The sequence below is a fragment of the Xenopus tropicalis genome, chromosome 1, assembly GCF_000004195.4.
Source record: "Xenopus tropicalis strain Nigerian chromosome 1, UCB_Xtro_10.0, whole genome shotgun sequence".
NCBI classification, from domain to species: Eukaryota; Metazoa; Chordata; class Amphibia; order Anura; family Pipidae; genus Xenopus; species Xenopus tropicalis.
The window spans coordinates 37648546-37671472 of record NC_030677.2 but is presented as its reverse complement, the minus strand read 5'-3'; the positions used below and the strand labels follow the sequence as shown (position 1 = coordinate 37671472).

Below are 22927 nucleotides of genomic sequence, written 5' to 3'. Positions count from 1 at the left end.
ATAATCCCACTATTCTTTTTGGCTTCTGTAAATCCCCTCCAGTCCTTTGTAATGTCAAATTTATACTTGGGGATATTAAGCCATCTAACATTGGGGATGATGTTCTCCTTAATTAGTTTGCTATTACCCTAAATATGCTGGTTTATTATCCCCTATTTGGTGCTGGTTTAGCTGCAGATTGATTTACAGGGCACACAGTTCTCTTCAACTACTGATATTAATAACATGCCAGCTGACAGTTACATCCCACCTTGGGTTCCTAGAACGCTGTTTATGCCCTAAGGGAAATACTGACACAGGCTTACGTCTAGATAGGCACCCATATCTGTTTAATAAAATCTACCCTACTTTAGACTCTAAGGGGCTGATTTACTTACCCACGAACGGGTCGAATGGAGTCCGATTGCGTTTTTTTCGTAATGATCGGTACTTTGCGATTTTTTCGTATGTTTTGCGATTTTTTCGGATTCTTTACGAATTTTTCGGATCCAATACGATTTTTGCGTAAAAACGCGAGTTTTCCTATCCATTACGAAAGTTGCGTAAAAAGTTGCGCATTTTGCGTAGCGTTAAAACTTACGCGAAAAGTTGCGCATTTTTCGTAGCGTTAAGTTTTAACGCTACGAAAAATGCGCAACTTTTCGCGTAAGTTTTAACGCTACGCAAAATGCGCAACTTTTTACGCAACTTTCGTAATGGATACGAAAAACTCGCGTTTTTACGCAAAAATCGTATTGGATCCGAAAAATTCGTACAGAATCCGAAAAAATCGCAAAACATACGAAAAAGTCGCAAAATATTCGTTTTCAAGTCGGAACTTTTCCAATTCGGGTCGGATTCGTGGGTTAGTAAATCAGCCCCTAAGCAAGCATTCTTTTTCTTTTCTAGTTACTCATAATGAAACAGAAATAAAATTAAAGAGATACCAGATAAATACATAAAGAGTTTATTTTGCTGACATTTTATGGCAATAAAAGCTGCCAAGTCCTGTAGCATGACCCACGCATCACCCTACACTTGCTCACCACTCACTCAACAATAAAAACTGCGTGACGATATCATTGTTGGAAATGATAATGGCCACAGCTTTATTTAACAATAATACAAACAGTGCAATAAATAAACACAATACCAATAAGTAACATGTATAATGATAACAATATATCATAACAATACATCAATATATATATTTAACCTTAAGTGCAAAAAACATTAGTATGCTCCAAGAACATTGACCTCGAGTCCCTTGCCAGTCTGCCCTTCCACAACCAACCTGAGCCGTGCTATCCTCCAGCCGCCCAATCCCTAGCTCGGAGGATACCCGCCGCCAACTCCGGGACCTAACCGGTCCCCTTTCTACTTAGCCAGTTATTATCCACCCAGCGCTTTATAGCGCACCATTTGTATTCCTTCCACCAATGGTCACCCACCTTAGGGGTTAAACCATCCATTATACCTGATCTGGCGTACCAGAACAAGTTTCTCCCCCCCGGCAGACTGACAAGAACCCGCCTAAGCTGTGACAACTACCAGGACTCTGATCCGCCTCTATCTTTTACCTACTCTTTACCCTTGTCTTATCCACTAGCTAACTAAACCCTTGTACCCCTGAACCCTCCAAAGCCACATGCGTGACAACTAAATGCGATCATATTTAAAACTGAATAACCAACCCCCGAAACTAAGGGAGGGTGGGTGGGGACCTTTCTCTGCTGCTTCCACTCAAAATGGTGGATAGCCAGCCCCTGACTATGCTCCTATATACCTTCTCTCCACCCCACCTTTTGGCACTCCCCTTTTGTATCACTACACTGTTCCCCGCTGTGATGCTGTTCAGGGTCATGCAGCCCCTCCTCCGACTCTGCTGCTCCAGGGCTTACATTCTGCTTGTATAGAAGCCCTATAGCAGTGATTAAACCCACGTGCCCATTTTTATCTAAGGGATTTAGTCAGCCTTTTAGGCCACTGAAGTACAGTTGTTTTGTAGTATAAATAGGTACCAAAATATACAGTGGGTTTCCATATATCTACAAGATACTGTTCCATGTGCACTGTGGGAATGTACTGGTAGTGGTAGAATTGTAATTAAAATTCACCATAGCAAAGGTGATTACAGAAATCTGTTCCCTTTTACATTTTTTTCACCCCAGTCATCAAGCCTCTGGCTGAGGCGATAAGCACTATCATCAATATTCATAGACTTTCAGTAAAGTATCTACATAAAAGCCTCCAAGACATTCAACCACTAGTACTAAAAAAAGGTCTAAATTTATTTAAGTAATGCTAGACTTCAGACACATTTCTAGCATATGTATAATAGTTCAAATTTACATTCCCCCCCCCCCCGATGTGGGTAAAATCAACAGCAAAACAGCAATAATCCTGAAGCATTTCAGTACATAGCTACATGAGTTTTCTCTATAATATTATATGTGAGCGTAATTAGCTATATTAGACAATAAATTGCCGGTACCAGTACACATCACACATTTTATTTAATAAGAGATAATAAGGATAATCTTGCACCCACTTAAAGGCAGAGTTAGACATATTTGAATTGTAGTTGCTATTGCAAGCTTTTTGCAGCAAAGTGAATTTGAATTTTTTAAAGCTCATTTTTTTCAGTTCAGGGTTTTTGACGCCAAACCCTGATTTTGTAGTGGGGAGAAAAAGCGTTATTTTGTCATGATTTATTTTGCGATAAATCTGTAACAAATCCGAATTCATAAATACACCATCAAAAACCTTTTGAAATCATGTAGAAGTCAATGACCCTTTTATTACTGGAACATCTTTATTCGCTTAGTGGTTCTAGTGGCTCTCTTTATCCATGTCTGCCTTGCAAAAGTGGGAGTAGTCTACACCCAGATGCTCCATACTGGGCAGGTGTTGTGTTTAACCAGGGCTATTGTTACGTTCTAAACTCATTGCTTATAGGGAAAATCTATATGGGGCCAATTCCTGAACATTCTGTATTTTAACAATAATAACAAATCAGCTTGCGCAGAATAAACTTGCCCAAATTATTAGGGAACTCCGCCTTCTGAACCAAAATTTGTTAAAGAGCCCAACACAACACAGAAATCCCTAACATGTCTATCACTAATTTGTTGGAGGATGAAGACTGAGGGCAGGCAGAGGACAGTCGACTACCGTTACATTTTTTCTTTGAGTCTCAAAGTAGTCAGCCAGATCAGCAGGGGAGAGAGGGGCCAGGCTGGTGGAACTGTTCCAAATTACCTTATAATTACATTGAAAATCATGAAAAGGCTGCATATTTTGAATTGATATATATTGCATAGTTGCTTAATATTATGTTTAATTTTCAAAAAAGTTGTGTTTGGGTGGAGTTCCCCTGAAATTTGCTCTGGAGATTAACATTTCAACAGGTGCCTCTGACCTGTAAAATTCTAATGTGTTTTCACTAACACCTTTACTTTGACAAATTCATAAAGAACTTTACTGTCAGGAGAAGGCTATATGGGGTACCCTACACCTACACCAGGTCTGCCCAGAGTATGGGGCACAGCGAAGGGCTGCCAGAGGGTGTTTATTGGCTAAACTGACAGCATAGCCTGCTTATTGAAATTTCCCTATAAAACAAATTACTGGTTTTCATGGGTTTCTGCATATTTTATATACTGTTAGGTAAATGAATAAAAATAATTTCATGTAAAGGATCTCATTCATTTTTTTTTAAATTTATTTTATATAGCATTAGAACTGTAATACAGTCTAACACACCAGGCTGAATGCACAAGAGCTATATCTCTGTTCTCAATGGCTGGAGAAGTGTCTCAAGCCTCCTTACAGGGCGACTTAAGGATTAGCAGGCTAGTCTTCTTGTACTCTCATTCAGCTAACAACCCCATTTGATAAAGAGCAACTCTGACTGAAACATGTGAGCAGCAATAAAACAATTGCAATATAATTCTGCCCTTTGTTTGTCTTTACACTAATCTGTTTTTTACAATTGGTGATATTTTGGGTGCCCTGATGAAGACACCTGGGTAGGACAGAGCCTTGTTTTAATCTTAATTGAAGCCAGTGATGCCTATAGGCCGCCTAGACCCATGCACCATTGTCTTTAGCTATTTGAATGCAGTGAAGGTTTTAACTAAATAAAGTTGGTTGATTTATTTTATGGATCTAATACTATGGAACTATAAAACACTGGGGGAGATCTACTAATCCACGAACGGTCCGAAGGTGTCCGAATGCGTTTTTTCGTAATGACCGGTATTTTTGCGACTTTTTCGTCGCCGTTGCGACTTTTTCGTATGTCCCGTGATTTTTTTCGCCGCCGTCGCAACTTTTCCGTATATTTTTCTTGACTTTTTTGCCACCGTTGTGAAAAAATCGGATTGGTTTTTCCGCCGTTTACTATCGCTCAATACGGAAAAATCGCGACGGCGATGATATAGTCATGCAAAATACGATAAAGTTGCGACGGCGACGAAAAAGTCGCAACAAATACGAAAAATCGCGACTGCGACAAAAAAGTCGCAAAATTTTCGTTTCCAATACAATTTTTTCCCTTTAGGGATTCGGATTCGTGGATTAGTAAATCTGCCCCACTGAGTGGGTTTAAAATACAACATCACATAATAGCTTTGTCTTTAGCAAAACATAGAAAACATGTAATGCCAGGCATATTAAAAAAATGTTAAAGCATCTCCTTAAAGCAATTAAATTAGAAATATTAATTTTAGACACTAATATTTTTATTAATATGTGCAGTATTACACATCTTGTTTTGATAAAGACATTAAGACATTGCTTATTTATTATGATGTCCTTTGTTGGCATATTTCCCCTTTTTCCCAAATATCATGGTTGACTAGGTAGCCTGGTAGAGCTTGGGTCTCGGGGGAAATGATGTCACGTGCTAAACTAAGGTTTGGGTAGGAGGAGTATTGTAGCTTTTAAATATTGTTATGTATATGAATTTGTATTTGGTGTCAAACCATAAACTGAAAGGCCAATGAGATGATAATATGTTGTAATAGTACTAAATAAAAACGGAAAATAGACATTGGAGTGCGCATATTTGGATCTCACCCTGTGTGCAGTTCCATACTAAGTTGAATCATGGCGGGAAGAAGAGTGCAGACAGCCTTGACGTATTATTATAGTAGTATGTATTTTTTTAATACGGAGAAGCTATGCAAATGTAATTCTAAAGACATATTTGCTTTGGCTTTACAAATCTTTGCAATTATATCTGACTGTCCTGTGCAATAACTTTTTCCATGCAGGGATGTGACATTCACATAATAGTGTCTGGTCTCTGAAGTCATGCCTTAGTTTATTTTTATAGCTTTTATGACAGCAAAGCTGCACACTTTTTCTAATTAGACGCTCCTTGAGACCCGTAATGTAGAGCCCTTCATTATCATTTAGCAGCTGCGCTCCCAGCTGGATATGTTATTTTGAGTAAAACTGATGACCATATTTTATACTTTATGAACAAATAAGTCAAAGAACAGAAAACCTTGGCGCCAAGGTATACAAGGTAAATATGAAAGGACAAGAAAAGGCTAATTCACTGGGGGGGTGCCAAAATATTATGTACTCCCACAGGGAATGAAATTGATTAGTCTTTTTTTCAGGGGCCTGAGAATCTTGCTATTATTCCAGTCATCGGTTGTGTAGGCTTGGCTTTGTGCCTGCATGGAATGGCAAATGCACCATATGTGTTTTACCTTCACGTGTTATTGTGGCTTGGCAATATTATCTGCCTCACTAAGAAATCAAATCAGGTATATACATATACTGTGTATATATATATATATATATATATACAGTATATATAGAGAGAGAGAGAGACAGCAACAAGGCATTCTGTGCAGTGAGTGTAGTACTGTCAGGGTCAGACTGGGCCGCCGGGACACCAGGAAAAATCCCGGTGGGCCCTGGCGGCCCAGACCCGACCCTTGCGGCACCCCCCCTGCCCGACCGCTCCTGCCCTGACACGTTAAATTTACACGCTCGGGGGAGGACGTCGGGTGGGGGGCCCTGCGAGGGGGGTTAGGGGGGCCCCTCGGAGGGGGGGGCTATGGGCGTGGGCACCTGCAGGGCCCCTGAGGCGGGAGCCTGGGTGGGCCCTTCACCCCCCAGTCTGACCCTGAGTATTGTCCAGACCACTTTTATCTGATTCAGTGGCCAGATCCATTTTGTAGCTCCCACCCTTCCCAGCTACAGTCAGGTGATCCCAGTGAAGCCAATAAAAGGGCAACCATTTTGGGGTTTGAAGCTTGAAAGCAAGTAAGTTGCAGGCAAAACTCAGTCCCTTTGTTAAATGTATATTGAAGCTGTAGAATTCTTAGTGAATCAGATTAAAGTGAGTGAAGTACTGGCAGGACCAGGGATGACTTTGATGTAGTTAGCCAGCTTGAAGTATAAACAATCCCTGTTTTGCTTAAAGGGGAGGGCATTTCTTAGTAGCTTAATGCACAGAATGTCTTAATTTCCTATATTAATTGGTAATGGGTGATGCAGAGGATCTCTTATTGATGTCTGTACAAATTTTGTGGTCACAGCCTCACTGCACCCCCGCCTAATGGTTAAAAATGTAGTGGCAAGCACAACTTTCCCTTGTTTGAGATGTGATGCCACATGCATGTGAAATGCTGGGAGAAGCGCTCATTATGTGCCTATGTGCCTCCGAACATGAGCTTACACACTGGAAGCTCGCTCACAATGCAGGTGGCATAACGCTCGCAGGGTGCATTTTAAAAAAAACAGTTTACATTTTTTAGTAGACTTAAGGTATAGAGTTCCAAATTTTGAAAAGATCCCTTATCTGGAAAACCCTAGGTCCCAAGCATTCTAAATAACAGGTCCCATACCTGTACCTAAAGATCTGCTTGTTTGAAAAGGCTTGTCACAAAATGAGCAGATCTTTTCCCAATCTGCCTACAATCTATTGATGGGTGATATCAGGCCAAACAATCAGATTACAATGAAAGTAATGCAGGCCATCATGGTGAAGGCCATATCAAGCCAATCCAACCCTAACAGGATTTTTAAACCTGCCTGATAGATATCTGGTTAATTTTCGACTAATAGGCAGCTTATTGGCCCATGTATGGCCACCTTTACCCTGCATGTACCTTGCTGATAACTAAAGCCTATAGCGGCAATCCAGGACTGGCAATCTGTGGGTTCTGGCAAATGCCAGAGGGGCTGCTGTAAGATGTCATAGACAGTCACTATTTATTGGGCTGCTGGGGGGCTGTTTGGGCCTCTGTGTACTTGAAATGCCAGGGCCTATTTTAAATCCCAGGCCAGACCTGTGTAGCAGCCATTTACCTATCCCCAAAGAGCTAGATCACTAATGGGTGCCCTTTAGTGCTCACTAAACAACCCCTTGTTGTGACCCCAATTTGAAAGCTGGAAAGAGTCAAAAGAAGGAGGCAAATAATTTAAAAACTATAAGAAATAATAAATGAAGACCGAAAAGTTGCTAAGAATTGGCCATTCTGTAACATACTAGAAGTTAACTTAGAGGTGAACTACGCCTTTAAGCTCTGAGCTGTAACTGAGTGAAGCTCTAACTTGTGCTACCCCAACTAATTTTATCATACATTGTACTAGTGCCTGGAAGAACTATTAAATGTCAGTTATTCTCTAAGATTAGATGATTGCAGCTTGAATATTTCAACATCAAAATCATCTATGTCAATCTCACTCAGTGACGAACAAAAGATCTTCACAGCCTGCGTATAATTTTTTACTTGATAGACTCATACAGCCAAGAATGAAATACCTTTGTGCAGATCCGCCTATGAAATTGCATTTAATGCCTTTCCTTCGGGGGTTTTATGCAATGTGCAAACGTTACCAATGAAAAGGCCTTCTTTATCATCTGATGGTATAAATTCCATTCAGACTGATTCCTTCAATTCTCTCTTCTATTTACAATTTTACATTACTTCACATTTCAGCTCTTGATTGGAAAATCATATTTTTCCCTACTCGTAATGTGATATTCATTTTTCATTTTGCCCACTGGTTTCCATTCCATTTCCCCGGAGCTTGTCAGTTTTGACATTATTTCTGAATTCAAAAGCTTTTATTAATTTAACTTGTAATAAAGTGTTTTAGAGTTTTTTTTTTCTTTTCTCTTCTCGGTAAACTCGTCTTAGTTACTTTAAAGCAGGATGGAAATATATATGGGCTGTTTCAAAACAAATTCATTATCCATTGCTACTAATGCAAAAAAAAAAAAAAGATCAGATGGGCTAGTTGTAACTGACAAGATGCATATTCTTTTGCTCCTTAGTAGCCTGTGTACTTTGCGCCATGGGAAAATGAAATATTTTATATACACACATATATGAACTGTTTTATAGCCTACTAAACGTAATTTTGTGTGACATGTAACAACGTAATGTTTTGTGTACATGTTGTAGCCAGATATTGATTCTGCTTGCCAATTGGCCTATAGGAAAATGATTCAGATACAGTTAGCTGGGATTTAAAAGGTTTTTTCCTGGTCTCACTAGAGTTTCTGAGCAACGGGAACATGGTTTGAACTCTCAGTTGCTAGGAAACTTCGGGCGACTTCAGAAAAAGGTACTACCACGTATGTTTTGTCACCGGTAATTTACTGTATTGCAGCTGGAAAAGCATTCAGAGAACATTAGTCGTCCGTGGTAGAGGAAATGTATCCTTGTGTGCCATTAGCCTAAGAGCAACTATGCAGGGAGATTTGCTGGCCGTATTAAAAAATCACTACCACAGATGGCAAATCTCCCCAAAAATACCTTGCCCTAAGCTCACTTTGCAATCGCTGCGAGTAAATGACATTAGTTGCAGAGATTTGGCTTAATCGCAGGAAAATGAGAATGCAGGCATATCGCTGTGATTAAGCTGAATTGCCTTGAGAAATGAATTTACTCATGGCGATTCCAATGTTAACATAGGGAGGAGGCCTGTCACCCATGGTAGCGATTGTTTAACACAAGAGACAAATAAGCCTGCGTGTCACTACCATAAATAATCTTTTAACGTGGTCTTCAGTAAATGTGCAATAACATTTTAAACAAAGCATCTGAAAAAATGTCAGGTCCCTCAATATTATAATAATGATCTTATAAGAATGTGTAAATTCCGTGGATATTTCTGTAGGTGATGACTTTGCATTTTAGATTCGGTAGTATAAATAGCCAATTTGTACCTGCTCATTCTTGCATGCTACATTGCATTCTAGATATCAGGTGTGCATTCTTCTTCTCACACACTAGACATTCCTACTTAATTAGTGACATACGTGTAATATTCGCTTTTAAATTTTGCATTATCAGCCCAATCATTTCCAAACACAGAAAATAAAAGTAGAAAAGAAAAATGCTGCTGAATTACAGTCTCCTCAGCCAGTTATTACATATATATACCATACTGAATGTAACTATGCACTTTTTGCTGACAGCTGAAAACACAGAGCAATAGTGATGAGCGAATCTGTCCTGTTTCCCTTCACTGAGAAATTTGCAAAATGACAGGAAAAATCATGAAAACCCCCCGAAATACGTTTGTCATGTGACTTTTTTTGTTGCACGCGTATTTTTTTGACCCGTGCCCAATTTAATTTTGACACGACTGCGACTTTTTTTGACACACAACAAATTTTTTCGCTGCAAATTTTCACTGAACTATCGCAAAACAATTCGCCAATGCTGAATAGCGGAAATTCGCTGCGAATCCATTCCTGCAAAAAAATTGCGCTCATCACTACATGAATATCTATTTCTTTAATTTAACATCTTCTGGGTCAGATTTATACATGCAAGTTAGTTTTAAATGCTACCTAGTCTCTCAAACACAGTGCAGTGAAAGGTATTTTAACTCCTGGTGACATGAGAGTATATAGTCGATTGTGTATGTGTGTGCTATGTAGATGTGTATAAGACTCTGCTGGAATTTGAGCCAGGAACTCTGCAGGTCTCTCCCTGCACTCTTTATACACTAGGCCAGGTGAGCAGCTAGCAGGCTTACTTATTACTTATCACCTGCTCTTTCCCAGTCTGTTCCCAGCAGCAGCCTTATTGGTTGGATGGGGTCAGCCAATCAGGGTTGAGCCTGCCCCATATAAACCTTGCTCTCCTCACTTCCTGTGCTTGGGCATTGGCCTCTGTTTCCTGATCACTGTGGCACATCCCTGGCTCTTGTTTCCTTGCTCTTGCGCCTGTGTGCTCCTAGTCTTGCTCCAGTTCTGTTCCTATTCATGCTCTAGTCCAGCGTTTTTCAACCGCTGTTCGTGCCGCGAGATGTTGCCTGGTGTGCCGTAGGCAGGGCCGCAATTTTTACTTTAAAAAAAAAAATCCGGGCCCTGTCATTGGTTGCGCCCCGTGTGTGCGGGTGACGTCAGTACGCACGGGGCGCAACGTTATAAAAGGGCCTGTGTGCGGTCGCGTGTAGGCAGAAGTGCAGAGGCGGCGCGCGTGAGGGGAAGATGCTGCTGAAGCCGCCGAAGAGTAAAATGCTGCTGGGCACCAATGTATTAGGGGGGGCCACGGGGCACACTGACTTATGGGGGCACTGCTGCTGGGCACCAATGTACTAGAGGGGCTGGCTCTTGGCACCAATGTACTGGGGGGCACTGCTGCTGGGCACCAATGTACTAGGGGGGCACTGCTCTTGGCACCAATGTACTAGGGGGGCACTGCTGCTGGGCACCAATGTACTAGGGGGGCACTGCTCTTGGCACCAATGTACTAGGGGGGCACTGCTGCTGGGCACCAGTGTACTAGGGGGGCACTGCTCTTGGCACCAATGTACTAGGGGGGCACTGCTGCTGGGCACCAATGTTCTAGGGGGGCACTGCTCTTGGCACCAATGTACTAGGGGGGCACTGCTGCTGGGCACCAATGTACTAGGGGGGCACTGCTGCTGGGCACAGAGTTACATTTTTTAACATTTTCTAATGGTGGTGTGCCTCGTGATTTTTTTCATGAAACAAGTGTGCCTTTGCCCAAAAAAGGTTGAAAAACACTGCTGTAGTCCAGTTCTTGTTTCTGTTCTGTTGCAGACTCTCTGCCAGCTCCATCTCACTCTTTTTCTGCTCTGTCCCATTCCGTTTATGACTCTTTTCCCTCTGTCCCTTACCTGCCTCTCCCAGACTCTTTGCCGCTCTGCCCTGTCCCTGTTTGTCCAACTGTCTCCTCACCTTTGGCCTCTCCTTTTCTTACCTATTTTGTCTTTTGGTCACAATTATTAGTTCTTGCCTGAAGGACTTCCACACAACTAAATGCCTTACAGTGTATATGGGTGATCCAAAGCCAGTATTTGTATAAAACAAGTGCAAAATTCTCATCAAGTCAACATATCAGAAGTCCCAATAAGCATGATGGCATTGGCATATCAAATGCATAATCACTATACATTTTGAACTTATTTTAGAGTCAATGCTTCTTTAAAAAGCAGTTCACTAAGAAAGTACAAATTGAAATGGATAAAACGCAGCACACAGTGGGCCTCCATGGCATGCACTTTTGCAGCTGACACATTATCAGAAAAGCAGAAGCAACTGCCATTTTACCCTTGTGAGTATAGGTTAAAGATGCACAATTTTGTGATTCCTACTTGCATTAATAACTGAGCCGTTAGGTTGAACAGAGTTCTGTATATCTATATTATAGACATAAGATGTGCCCTCCTGTCTTTTGATTCATTTATTGATATTCATGGGCCCATTTACTAACATTCATTTTTTTCAATTTTCCCAAATCATACTTTTTAGAACTAAAAATTGTGTATTTTACTAATTACTCAAAAACACAAACTTTTCGGAATTCATAAAAACCACAAAAAACACTAGTACAAAACTTCACCATCTAAAAGCTGTTGAGGTCATGAGAGATCAATGGGAGCTATCCTAGGCTCAATGCTATTGGGTGCCAAATGTTATGCACCCCCCGGTCAGTGCCAGGATTTTTTATCAAATGTTGACTTATTTATTATTGGATCTTTTACTAAATAAGTCAAAATTCTTGCTTTTTTTATTTGAGAGTTTTTTCTTTGTAGAAAAAAGTACAAAAGTTACACAAATTAAAATTTTGTTAAATGCCCCCACCCCCCCCAAGTCTAACAGAATCTAAAGGTGGCCATACACGCACCCATATTATCGTACGAAACCTCGTTTCGTACGATAATCGGTGCGTGTATGGTATGTCGGCGAGTCGACCGATATCGCAGGAAGCTGCTGATATCGGCCGACTCGCCGATTGGACCAGTTGGAAAATTTTGATCGGGCGCCATAGAAGGCGCCTGACCAAAATTCTCCCTTCAGATCTGAATCGGCAGAAGGAGGTAGAAATCCTTTTGTTTCTACCTCCTTACCTGCCAATTCAGCCCTGAATGGTGTGTGGCGGATCTTACGATGTTTCGTGCGACCGATGGTCATACGAAACATCGTCAGATCGCCACGTGTATGGCCACCTTAACTCTGCTTTCACCCCACTCCTTATAAACTAACACAATTTAAAACAAGCCAAACTAAGCATTTTAACTGGTTTGATTCATTTTATGGGAAATGTAATAAAAGGAGCAAGGTTTGCTACTGTACTAATCTCTATAGCAACCAATAAGTATGTAAGAATTAGTGGTCCCCTGGTTAAAACAGAATTGATTGCTATGGGTAACTGCACCAAGGCAAACGTAGTGCCTTTAACTACATACAGTATGTAGGTAAATTTGTTTGTTTGTTTCTTTTTTAACTTGATGGACCTAAAATGCAGGATTGTATCGGTTGTGCATTAAAATAAAACAAAAACATAGGGTTACTCTGGGTGTATTGTCACTCCAAGGACTTCCATCTTAGTGGCTGTCCTCATGTGTCAGACCATAGTCATTTTAAACACTCACAGACTATTTATTGCATCTACAAATCAAGGCAACTGCCATTGAAATGGATGGAGAATAGTTCAGCTTCCCCTGCCCACTGACTCATAAGTCATTGGTTAACCTGGTCAGCACATCTAAACGAATTACTAATTGCTGAATACATGTATGTCCTGCAGTACCCTGTCAGTATTGTGCCATGTTATCTTTATATAGCGGCAGCTGGCTAGGATAACATAAGAGCTTGGTCACCTGAGTGGAAACTGCCAGGTACACTTGTTTATAACTATAATTTCTACACCTTATGACAGATCGTCTATTTATTAATTAATGTAATTTAAGTGTACAGGTCTACACCAAACAAATCCCTTTAACAAGGCATCCAGCAGTCATTTCCAATAGCTACAGAGATTCAATTTACACTCCTCTTCATATTGTCAGGACTGCAAAAGGCTGTTCCTGGGGGAAAAAATTCCCTGGCTCTTTAAATCAGCTACAGGTTTAATAAATAGCCCTGGTCTAACTACTATATTGTAAATCCTGAGAGAAGCCTGGGAAAATTGGTTTCCTATGCATTTACTGAGGCCCCCTCTGTACTAACATTGTCACGATATAGGGCTGTTAACAATGAAAAAAATAAATGAAAACACATTGGAGGCACCAGCGAAAGAAATTAATATATTTTCCAAGCTGTATTACAATAGTTGGGCTACTTGGTCAGTCTACAGTACATACCATACAGTATTTAGCCCTTCTTTAATTACATGCTGGTTTAATAGTGAAAGCCAGTACATGTGCCACAGATACAATGTCCCAACTGATGTATTAGCTGACAATGTTGGAGACTGTTAGGCTCAGCTATATGGCTAGGGGCATATTTATTATAGGGGTATATTTATCATGCTGTGTAAAAATGGAGTAAAGCATTTCCGGTGATGTTGCTCATTGCAGCCAATCAGATGCTTTGCTTTGGTTTTCTAACTGTTGAAATCTAATTGCTGATTGGTTGCACTGGGCCACATCACTGGTTATGCTGTACACCTCTTTTTACACAGCATGATAAATATACCCCATAGTGTATAAGCCAACATAACCAGTAATGTTGCCCATAGCAACCAATCAGCAGTTAGATTTGAGCAGTCATATCCAAGTTAGAAAGTAAAAGCAAAGATCTAATTGGTTGCTATGGGCAATATCAAGTAAATACATAGCCTACGCAAAAAGGCTGGAGTGAACCAATGCCTAATGTAATAGCCAGAACTCTACTTCCTCTCTTGCAGCTCTGCTCTTTTGCAGCTGCAAAGGAGGAAGTAGTATTCTGGCTATTATGTTAGCCATAACATCACTCCAGCCTTCATAGATTACATTTTTAATTACCTATTTTGCACATCCTGTCTAATTTTTAAACTGAACTGTTCCTTTAAGTAAAATATGTTGTTTAACAAGGATACGCGGAGACCCACTAAAACCTAATTTGAGTGCATTGTGACACCTCCCGCTGGGGCCTCATCAAACATCTGCCTGTGTTACGCATAGTATGATTAATGTGAATCCATATAATGATAGTAAAATATGGTGTAAACCGTAACCAAAGCCTAAAGTCAGTATTTACAATCATAAATCATGTTATAAGTTTAAGAGGTGCAAGCAGGTAAATTTGTTTGTTGTGACATGATGTCCCTCTACACAATATTGTTACAGTAATATCATTATATATTCAATTCTTTGAAGCCATGGAACACAGAATATTTTTATATAAAGAGGATTGGTGCCCTTCAGTGGATCCCTTCTAACTGGGCAGCAGTGCGGGATTCAGTCCAACAGGGAATGCATGACCTCCAAGCATTACTCACCTTTCCCTCTTCCTTATTTATAATTGGCTTCATTATATTCATTATATCATAGCTAGGATCAAGTACAAGGTACTGTTCAATTATTACAGAACAAAATAAAATCAGTTTAAAAAAAAAAAAAGAAAATGTATATTGTAGTTATTGGACATTGGAGTCATTGGAGTCTATTGGAGTCTATTGGAGTCTATTGGAGATGGCCTTCCCATAATTAAGAACTTTCTGGATAATGGTTACCAGATAAAGGATTCCATACTTCCATACTTTTACTAGTTTTTTTTTTGTTGTAAAATATTTAGCATTACAGGTATGGGATCTGTTTCCTGGAAACCTGTAATCCAGAAAGCTCTGAAGGCTATCTCCCATAGACTCCATTGTAAAAAAAAATCATTTTGACTTTTGAAATAATAAAATAATGATTAAACAGTATCTCATACTTGATCCCAGCTAAGGGGGGGGGGGGACAATCCTATTGGGTTTATTTAATGTTTAAATTATTTTTTCAGTAGACTTAAGGTATGGAGATCCAAATTACAGAAACACCCCTTATCCAGGAAACTGGATCGCATACCTGTGCCATAATGATCCCCCTGTGACTGATAGAAAACCTATTTATTTTCATTGTGTTTCAGTATTGGTTCAATTTGTTTGTTCCATTACTGCTAATACTATTACTGACAGACAAACATTTACATTGAAAAACCACAGGAAAAGTCCAGCAAATTCAGTAAATACAACAGAATTTGACTTTGGTTTGGTTTCAATGCAAGTATGTCAGCCCTAATGTTACATATACAGTACATGTGTCTCATTGTATGCCTCAGGCACATCTATTATGTGAAATCCAATGTGCCACTGCTTGCTGTATGCAGTGCTGCAGGCATATGATTTCAGCACAACGTGTTCTTGCAATGTAGTGATCACTATGGGTACCTGGGGCACAGAGAGATTAGAGTGTTACTGACAGCGAGCTGCCTTCTGGCCCTCCAGCCCAGAAATATTTAAGGCCTCTGGCTTTATATGCATTTTCTATATCTGTACCAACTCTATCACACTGAGCTTGGGCTGACACAAGGTTTGCAGCAGAACTAGTAACTTATACCAACCAACTTATTTTAATATATTAACCCCTTAGATAAATTTAAGGGTTTCTTGGCTGGGTTTTGGCAAGGGAAGAGTGCAATTTTTTTGCCTGGCTTAATTTCTAGTGAATTTCTAGTGATTAGTATGATTAGTACAGCTACTGACACAGGGGTCATTAAGAGGGATCAGTTGAGCAACTAGAAATATGGGTTAGAGCCTTTACAGTGTGGGTTCGAGCCTTTACCAGCCTATGATTAAGTACCAAGCAAGGTACGAAATGCGTAAGGCTTTTAAGCATAAATGTGTACTTATCAATAAAAATACTTTGATCATTGAGCGGTAATTCAATTTTATTGGAACTCCGGAGTGCCTGCCTATCGTTTAAAGATTTGTTTCCCTTTACAGTGTTGCCTGTAAAGACAAATGTTAGGTAGGTGTTAAAAATGCATTTGATGGTTTGCTGGGCATGCTGGTAGTGCAGGGTGTAAGGTGGGAGTAAGCAAAATAAACAAGATGGCTATTGTGTTCTTTGGACTAATAGAGATAAATCACCTATGTATTACATAACTATGAACCACTGAATAGGTGAGCATATATATTACATGGAAAAATGCAATTAAAACTAGAGTGTTTGGCCTGAAACAGCTACTTCTTGCTAAACAATACCTAAATCAGGCACTTTAAAATGACTGAAAACCAACATACCAACTAATCATTCTTTCTTTATATGTTATTAAGTACCAGGCACAAGGAATTGCTCCGAGGCCTAGGGACCCGAGGAGACTATTGGCACAAAGAATTAGAGCTTTCACAATTTAAATAAAAATAAATGGTACTGTTACACGAGCAAAGCACAATCCCACGTGCAGGGGTTGAGGGATCAGGCTGCACAGAGGGGGGGAGATTCAGCAGTTGGGTGCTTGGGAGTTTTCGGGAGTGACAATAAGTGGGGCCCAGGTCAAGATCTTCTCATTTCTGCAGGTGCTTTTCATAAAAATTATTAGAGGGCTAGTAATAAGTTTGTATCAGTTTATCCAGCACCTCCATATAAATGTCTTTATTTAGATTACAGAGGTAGTCCTGTAAAGAGCCATGAATAACATCTGACCTCTGTATAAAACTTAATTGTGCTGATGGTTTCCATCACTTACTATGCTTGCCATCAGAAAGACATGCATGCCTGATTTTTTAGATGCAAGTGTGCTGCGTCTATTGACATTGGTCTCTGTGGGAACCCTTTAACTACTGGAACTTTTGAAGTGGATTGAGCACTTTTTGACACATTTACCTTTATTAAATGGAATTTAAAATTGATTTAAAATGACCATTTTTGTATTCGACACTGAGTATCTGATATCTGCTGTGTATTCATGAGTCTTTTTGCCTATTCAGTCCAAATGGTTACCCCCATGGTGACGCAGCAGCTTATTACAATAAAGTTACCATCAGTCACCGATTCAGGGGGACTGAACCCATTTCGAATTGACTGTGGAAAATTGACCCTGGGTGTCCCTGTGGCAACAGCACCACTATCCAGCCATTTGTTGCTATTCCAGGACTGGAGGAAGGAAGGAGTAATTATTTATCTCATAGTTACATAGTTAGTTACATAGTTACATAGGGTTGAAAAAAGACCAGAGTCCATCAAGTTCAACCCTTCCAAGTAAACCCAGCACCCACAACCCACACCTACCAATCTATACACTCACATACATAAACTATAAATACAACCACTAGTACTAGCTGTAGATATCAGTATCACAATAGTCTTGGATATTCTGATTACTGAAGAACTCATCTAGGCCCCTCTTAAAGGCATTAACAGAGTCTGCCATTACCCCATCACTAGGAAGGGCATTCCCCAACCTCACTGCCCTCACCGTGAAAAACCCCCTACGCTGCTTCAAATGGAAGCTCCTTTCCTCTAATCTAAAGGGGGGGCTCTGGTGCGCTGATTGTTTTTATGGGGAAAAAAAACATCCTCCAAACTTCCCGCACCTGCATTTCTGTTGCTGAAGAAGGCTCACCCTTTCCATTGCACCTTGCTGCTCTGCCCCACCTTTCTGACAGGTACGTGATCTGCAATGGTCCTTAGGGATTGCGCTTATTCAAAAAACACTCCACACTGTGATAAAAAATCACCTTTTTTTTTTATTGATAAAACTCACATTACAGGTCTAAATATACATATAGAGTGCACTCTAAAGAGTCTTATAATGACTCAAGTGATTATTAACCATTAATTTTTTTTATCCGTGTTATTTAATGAAAGTGTGCTGAGTCCTAATAATATTAGGCATGGGAAGTATAGTAAACTACAATCTTATACAAGTAGAATAATCAATCCTTTGACCCCAATACTGCAAAAGAATAAGTATATTTTTTGTACTACAAACCTTTTCCCAGGCAGGAATTCATTTAAAATCAATCTGCTGGCGTCCCCCCCATATACCACTACCTGCAGGCAATGTCGCACAATTTCCAGAAGCCAAAGTAATGCGTAGGCCTTTCCTCCGGCGACTCTTATTGTTGCTGGTGGAAAGGTATCTTGGAGTGTAACCCCCTCGCGGTAGCAGAGCTCTATCTTGCTCTAACTTGCTCTATGGGGCATTAGTCTTATAATAACCTCCTACAGCTCACACTCCAGAGAAGAGTCTTTGTTGGTGCGCTAGGTGTGCTGGGAAAAGGAGTACATAAGAGGCGGGAGTACAAGCTCTAAGAGGGTAATTATAATATATGTAGGGACCCATAGGGTTAAGTGCCCTATGGCTTCATATCCCTATCTTTCATTATCTGTACTGTTATTGGGCAGAGCCCTCTATACTCAGGTTACAGTTGAAACACTATCCTTAATAGGTTTAGCTCTGGTTAACCACTCCCCTTGCAGACTATATAGTGTCTTGCAAGGAGGAGTGTCTTCCTCTTTGGCTGCCGTTGTCTCAGGCATCAGACCACTGAGCCTGGAGGCACAAGGCCCCAGTAATAAGAGTCATCTACCCCTTAAAGTCAGGGACAGGGCCCCGTGAATGAGCATAAGCCAGCACAGTAAGTTCTGTTTAATAGCACCCTCTAGGAGAGGTGAGCATAGTCAGTCTAGCTAGAAAGGGCAGCCATTAGCCCCACCGAAGGAGTTGTTAAGGGTTTAGCCTACCCCAGCTCTGTTTGCCTTGCTGAAGGGACCAGTTAAACGCAGGATTCAGGTAGTACTTTGCCCCTGAACCATAGTTGGCTGGAAGGAATCCGCTCCAGTAAGGGCATTCATCTCAGGTTCTCAGCTAATACTCTATACATCTTCAAGTTGGGCTATACTGTTCCTAAAGGTCACAACTGTCATTTATCACTGTGACATTCCACATCAATCTACTGTGTCTGTGAGTATAATACCCTGTTTGCACTATTCCATCAGTGTTTGGGACAATAAACAAGTTACTAGTTTGTCAGCAAGAACCTTTCTGGTGTCCTTTATTACAACTGCACTACACGGCTTATCTAGTTGTAGTTCAACAACACCCTCAGCTCCACTTATCTATCTCCCACTTAGCGGAGCCCCACTCCTAAGTATTAAGGTTGCATGTAACACATGCTCTACAGCACACTACTAGCCTGGGTTTGCCATATCCTAGTCAAACAAGTGTTACAATAAGTAGAAGTGACCCCTAAAATCTTTGTGTGGCACGCTGAGTACTGCAGGCCCCTTCCTGTAACTTTGGAAATCTGGTAACTTTAAATTTATACAAACTAGTAGTTTTTTTCTGAAGCCAAAAACACAGTTTCTGCCATGCAGGTCAGCAGGACATTTTGGGGCAGATTTACTAAATCTTTTTTACACAATTTTTTAAACAAATCAATAAATAATAAATCAGTTATTTAATTTAATATCAGTAAATGAAAACTCTTGAATTTTGCCTGTTCCCCCCTGACTGTTATTCAGCAGCTCAGTTATCCAACCTTATACCTGTCCTATTTATTTATTCTCTGAATCATTCCCACCAATTACACCAAGGCATGGGCAATGTCAAACTTTAGTCGGGAGCTGGAAGCGTTAATGAAAATTGCGAGTGAGCGACAGAAGAAGAAAACGTACTTTCCATTGATTGAAATGACTCGGGCGAGATGGCATACATGGCATTTGAGGATGTGACACTGGAGGGAATAATATGACATGCACTTTAAGTGGATAATATTTATATATATATAGTGAGACATCAGAAAGCATTCTGAGCATGCTGAGAAGCTTCACGGCTGCTGTGCATCAGGACCCAGCAGAGCTCCCTGCTCATACACATCAGCGAGCCCCCTCCTTGAGAGGCTGTCCTGTTAGAGATCTCTTCAGGTTACACACTGTACCTCAGCACCACTCTGCAGCTGCCGCTGCTGCTACTGCCCCCAGTCCTGCAGCACATCATTGCTCACTTCTGGCTTAGCTTTTAAGTCTCTGATCCACTGCTGTGCTATATAAATGGAATGCGGATGTAGCGCCTAATTCTCCCTCTCATTTAATATTGCTACTCCACTAATAGCTGGGCTGTATCTACTTTCTACCAAAACATCACTTTTTTTTGATTATTGGAAAGATGGCTGTGAAAGATACAATACTTCCCATCAGCGAGATGTCCTATCCATTTCCAGATGTGATAGAACTGAATGTGGGTGGACAAGTTTATGTCACTAAGCACACCACGCTGACTAGTGTACCGGATAGCACCTTGTACAGCATGTTTAACAGGAACAACGTCAAAGAAATGCCAAGGGACAACAGAACACGCTTCTTCATTGACCGCGATGGGTTCCTCTTCAGGTATATCTTGGACTTTCTGAGGGACAAGCAACTCTCTTTGCCTGACCATTTCCCTGAGAAAGAACGACTTCTAAGGGAGGCAGAATACTTTCAGCTCGGAGACCTGGTGAAGTTGCTCACGCCCAAGGTAACCAAGCAAAGCTCTCTGAATGATGAAGGCTGCCAGAGTGATATAGAGGACAGTTCCCAGAGCAGTGACTTGGTGAGGACTGCGGCTCTAGACAAGAAATCCGGTTTTATCACAATAGGTTACAGAGGTTCCTACACAATGGTCAGAGACAACCAAGCTGATGCCAAATTCAGGAGGGTCGCCAGGATTATGGTTTGTGGAAGGATAGCTTTGGCCAAAGAAGTTTTCGGAGATACTTTGAATGAAAGTAGGGATCCCGACCGCCCCCCGGAGAAGTACACTTCTAGGTTCTATCTGAAGTTCACCTACCTAGAGCAAGCCTTTGACAGGCTCTCAGAAGCTGGATTTCACATGGTAGCCTGTAATTCAACAGGAACGGCAGCATTCGTTAACCAGTACAGGGATGACAAAATCTGGAGCAGCTACACAGAATACATCTTTTACAGTAAGTTTGCCTCTGCTCTTTCTATTCTATATACTGCACAGCTACCAATGCAAGAAGAGGTTTTGGTTGCATCGGGTTACTTAGTTTTCTACATTGCTAAATGTATTGGTTTGTTAGGCTCAGTCAAATAATGGTCACAATTTGGAAAAAGTTTATGCACACATTGCGTAGCAGAGAAGCCTGACAGGCATTTCTTTGCCTTGACATTCACTAAAAATTCATCCTTCTGGCAACAAGTCTGTTAATTATGTGATATAATGGAATTACACGCCTGGTGCTCTTTAACTATGACATTGTGTGGCCATGGGCATCTTCACACCTCTACTAAAGTGAACCTGCTTTGTGTGTAATTCCTTCTTGCGTCTTGTTGGGGGCTTGTATATTCATAAAACAACGCATGCAGAAAGGCAGCATAACTCATCCATCAGTTTGATTTAACCAGTTTTTCCTGCTCGTCCCTTAAGAGCTTATCTGTCTTCATGCACCAATTAACTGATCCCTTCAGTACATACAGTACTGTGCGCTTGTTCATACAGTCATAAATTTGCCTTGATGACATCTACATTCCATTTGTTCTTAACCTTCTATGAAACATTAAGCATTCACAGGTACCCTCCACTTTCCTACTGCCATCATTAACTGAGAAAGTCATTAAACAAAAGTTTGGTATTATAAGTCATGGCTTTACAAAATAAGATAAGGGCAATGTTTGGAACAGGACTGGTTTAAGGGTAGGGCAGAGGAGTAATTTCCCCTAAATTCCAGAAGCACAGGGAGGCCCTGGTGGACAATGTAGATAAAAAACAAAGGGCAAATGAAACTGTGTAGCAGGTATCAGATATTTCCAATGTCCAGACAGCAGGTCTTCAGCTGCAGCTCCCATCATCCCATCTAGGAATTGTAGTTTAAAAAACAGCAGGTTAAACATTCCTGATTTATGTATATCATGGCTATTTGCTAAGAGTTGCCAGAAGCCTTCCTCCAACCCAGGATTCCTTTTATGCTAAGAAGTCACTACCAAACAAAATACTATTATAATTTTAATTCACAAAACAAAAAGCAAGGAACAGTTACCATTAACATTCATTGAATAGTATGTGGTGATAGTATGTGGTGTTCCAGAATCATTTACACACAGCATATCTCTGCCGTGCTATTATTTGAAGCAGCATCTGATGACAATACAAACCATTTTTTTTACATTTTCAGTAAGTGTGTAATGTAGGCAAATGGCCCTGGAGTAATTGCATTTAATGGCAGCTCAGCTGGGAAAGAAATAGGAGAATCTTTAAAGAATTTTCTCTCTGTGTCTACAGCCAGCTTGAACATTCTAATGTGATTCCAAGCTTTCCATGAAGGCTTTGACTCAAGTAATTGTGTTTGCGGTGTGCCAGAGATACGCTTTTCCTTTTCTATTCAACAGAGAATTGGAGTAGGTAATAACCCTTCCTTTGTAATAACTAATGGCATATCGCTGAAATATAAATTCCTCACTTGTATGTTTGGAAATAAAAGTGGTGTAGTTGGGAGTAAGTCAAACCAAGATACAGCTCATAATAATCATATTTAGCTGGCACCAAAAAGGATTGCTTTCAGCACTACACATGGGACAGCTCCCAAAGCAAAAGTGCATTAGCATTGCTGCTTACACATAAGTGAAATAAGTGTCTATAAATGATCTATATTTTACTGCATAGTATTGAATCATTTTACATATAGGACATACAGTATTTATCAAAATGTTGTTAATTTAATTAAGTAAGTTAATTTGGTGT

The 22927-nt window shown here is 40.5% G+C and overlaps 1 protein-coding gene across 1 annotated transcript in view; it reads left to right on the top strand.

The window, feature by feature from the left end:
* The first annotated feature begins 20133 nt into the window (after nt 1–20133).
* kctd8 (potassium channel tetramerization domain containing 8) overlaps nt 20134–22927 on the top strand; it is a 52554-nt gene continuing 49760 nt past the window's right edge. The window contains exon 1 of the mRNA XM_004921462.4: nt 20134–21152. Within this exon, the coding sequence (XP_004921519.2) occupies nt 20354–21152 (799 nt within the window). The 5' untranslated portion in view covers nt 20134–20353. The remainder of the gene's footprint in view (nt 21153–22927) is intronic.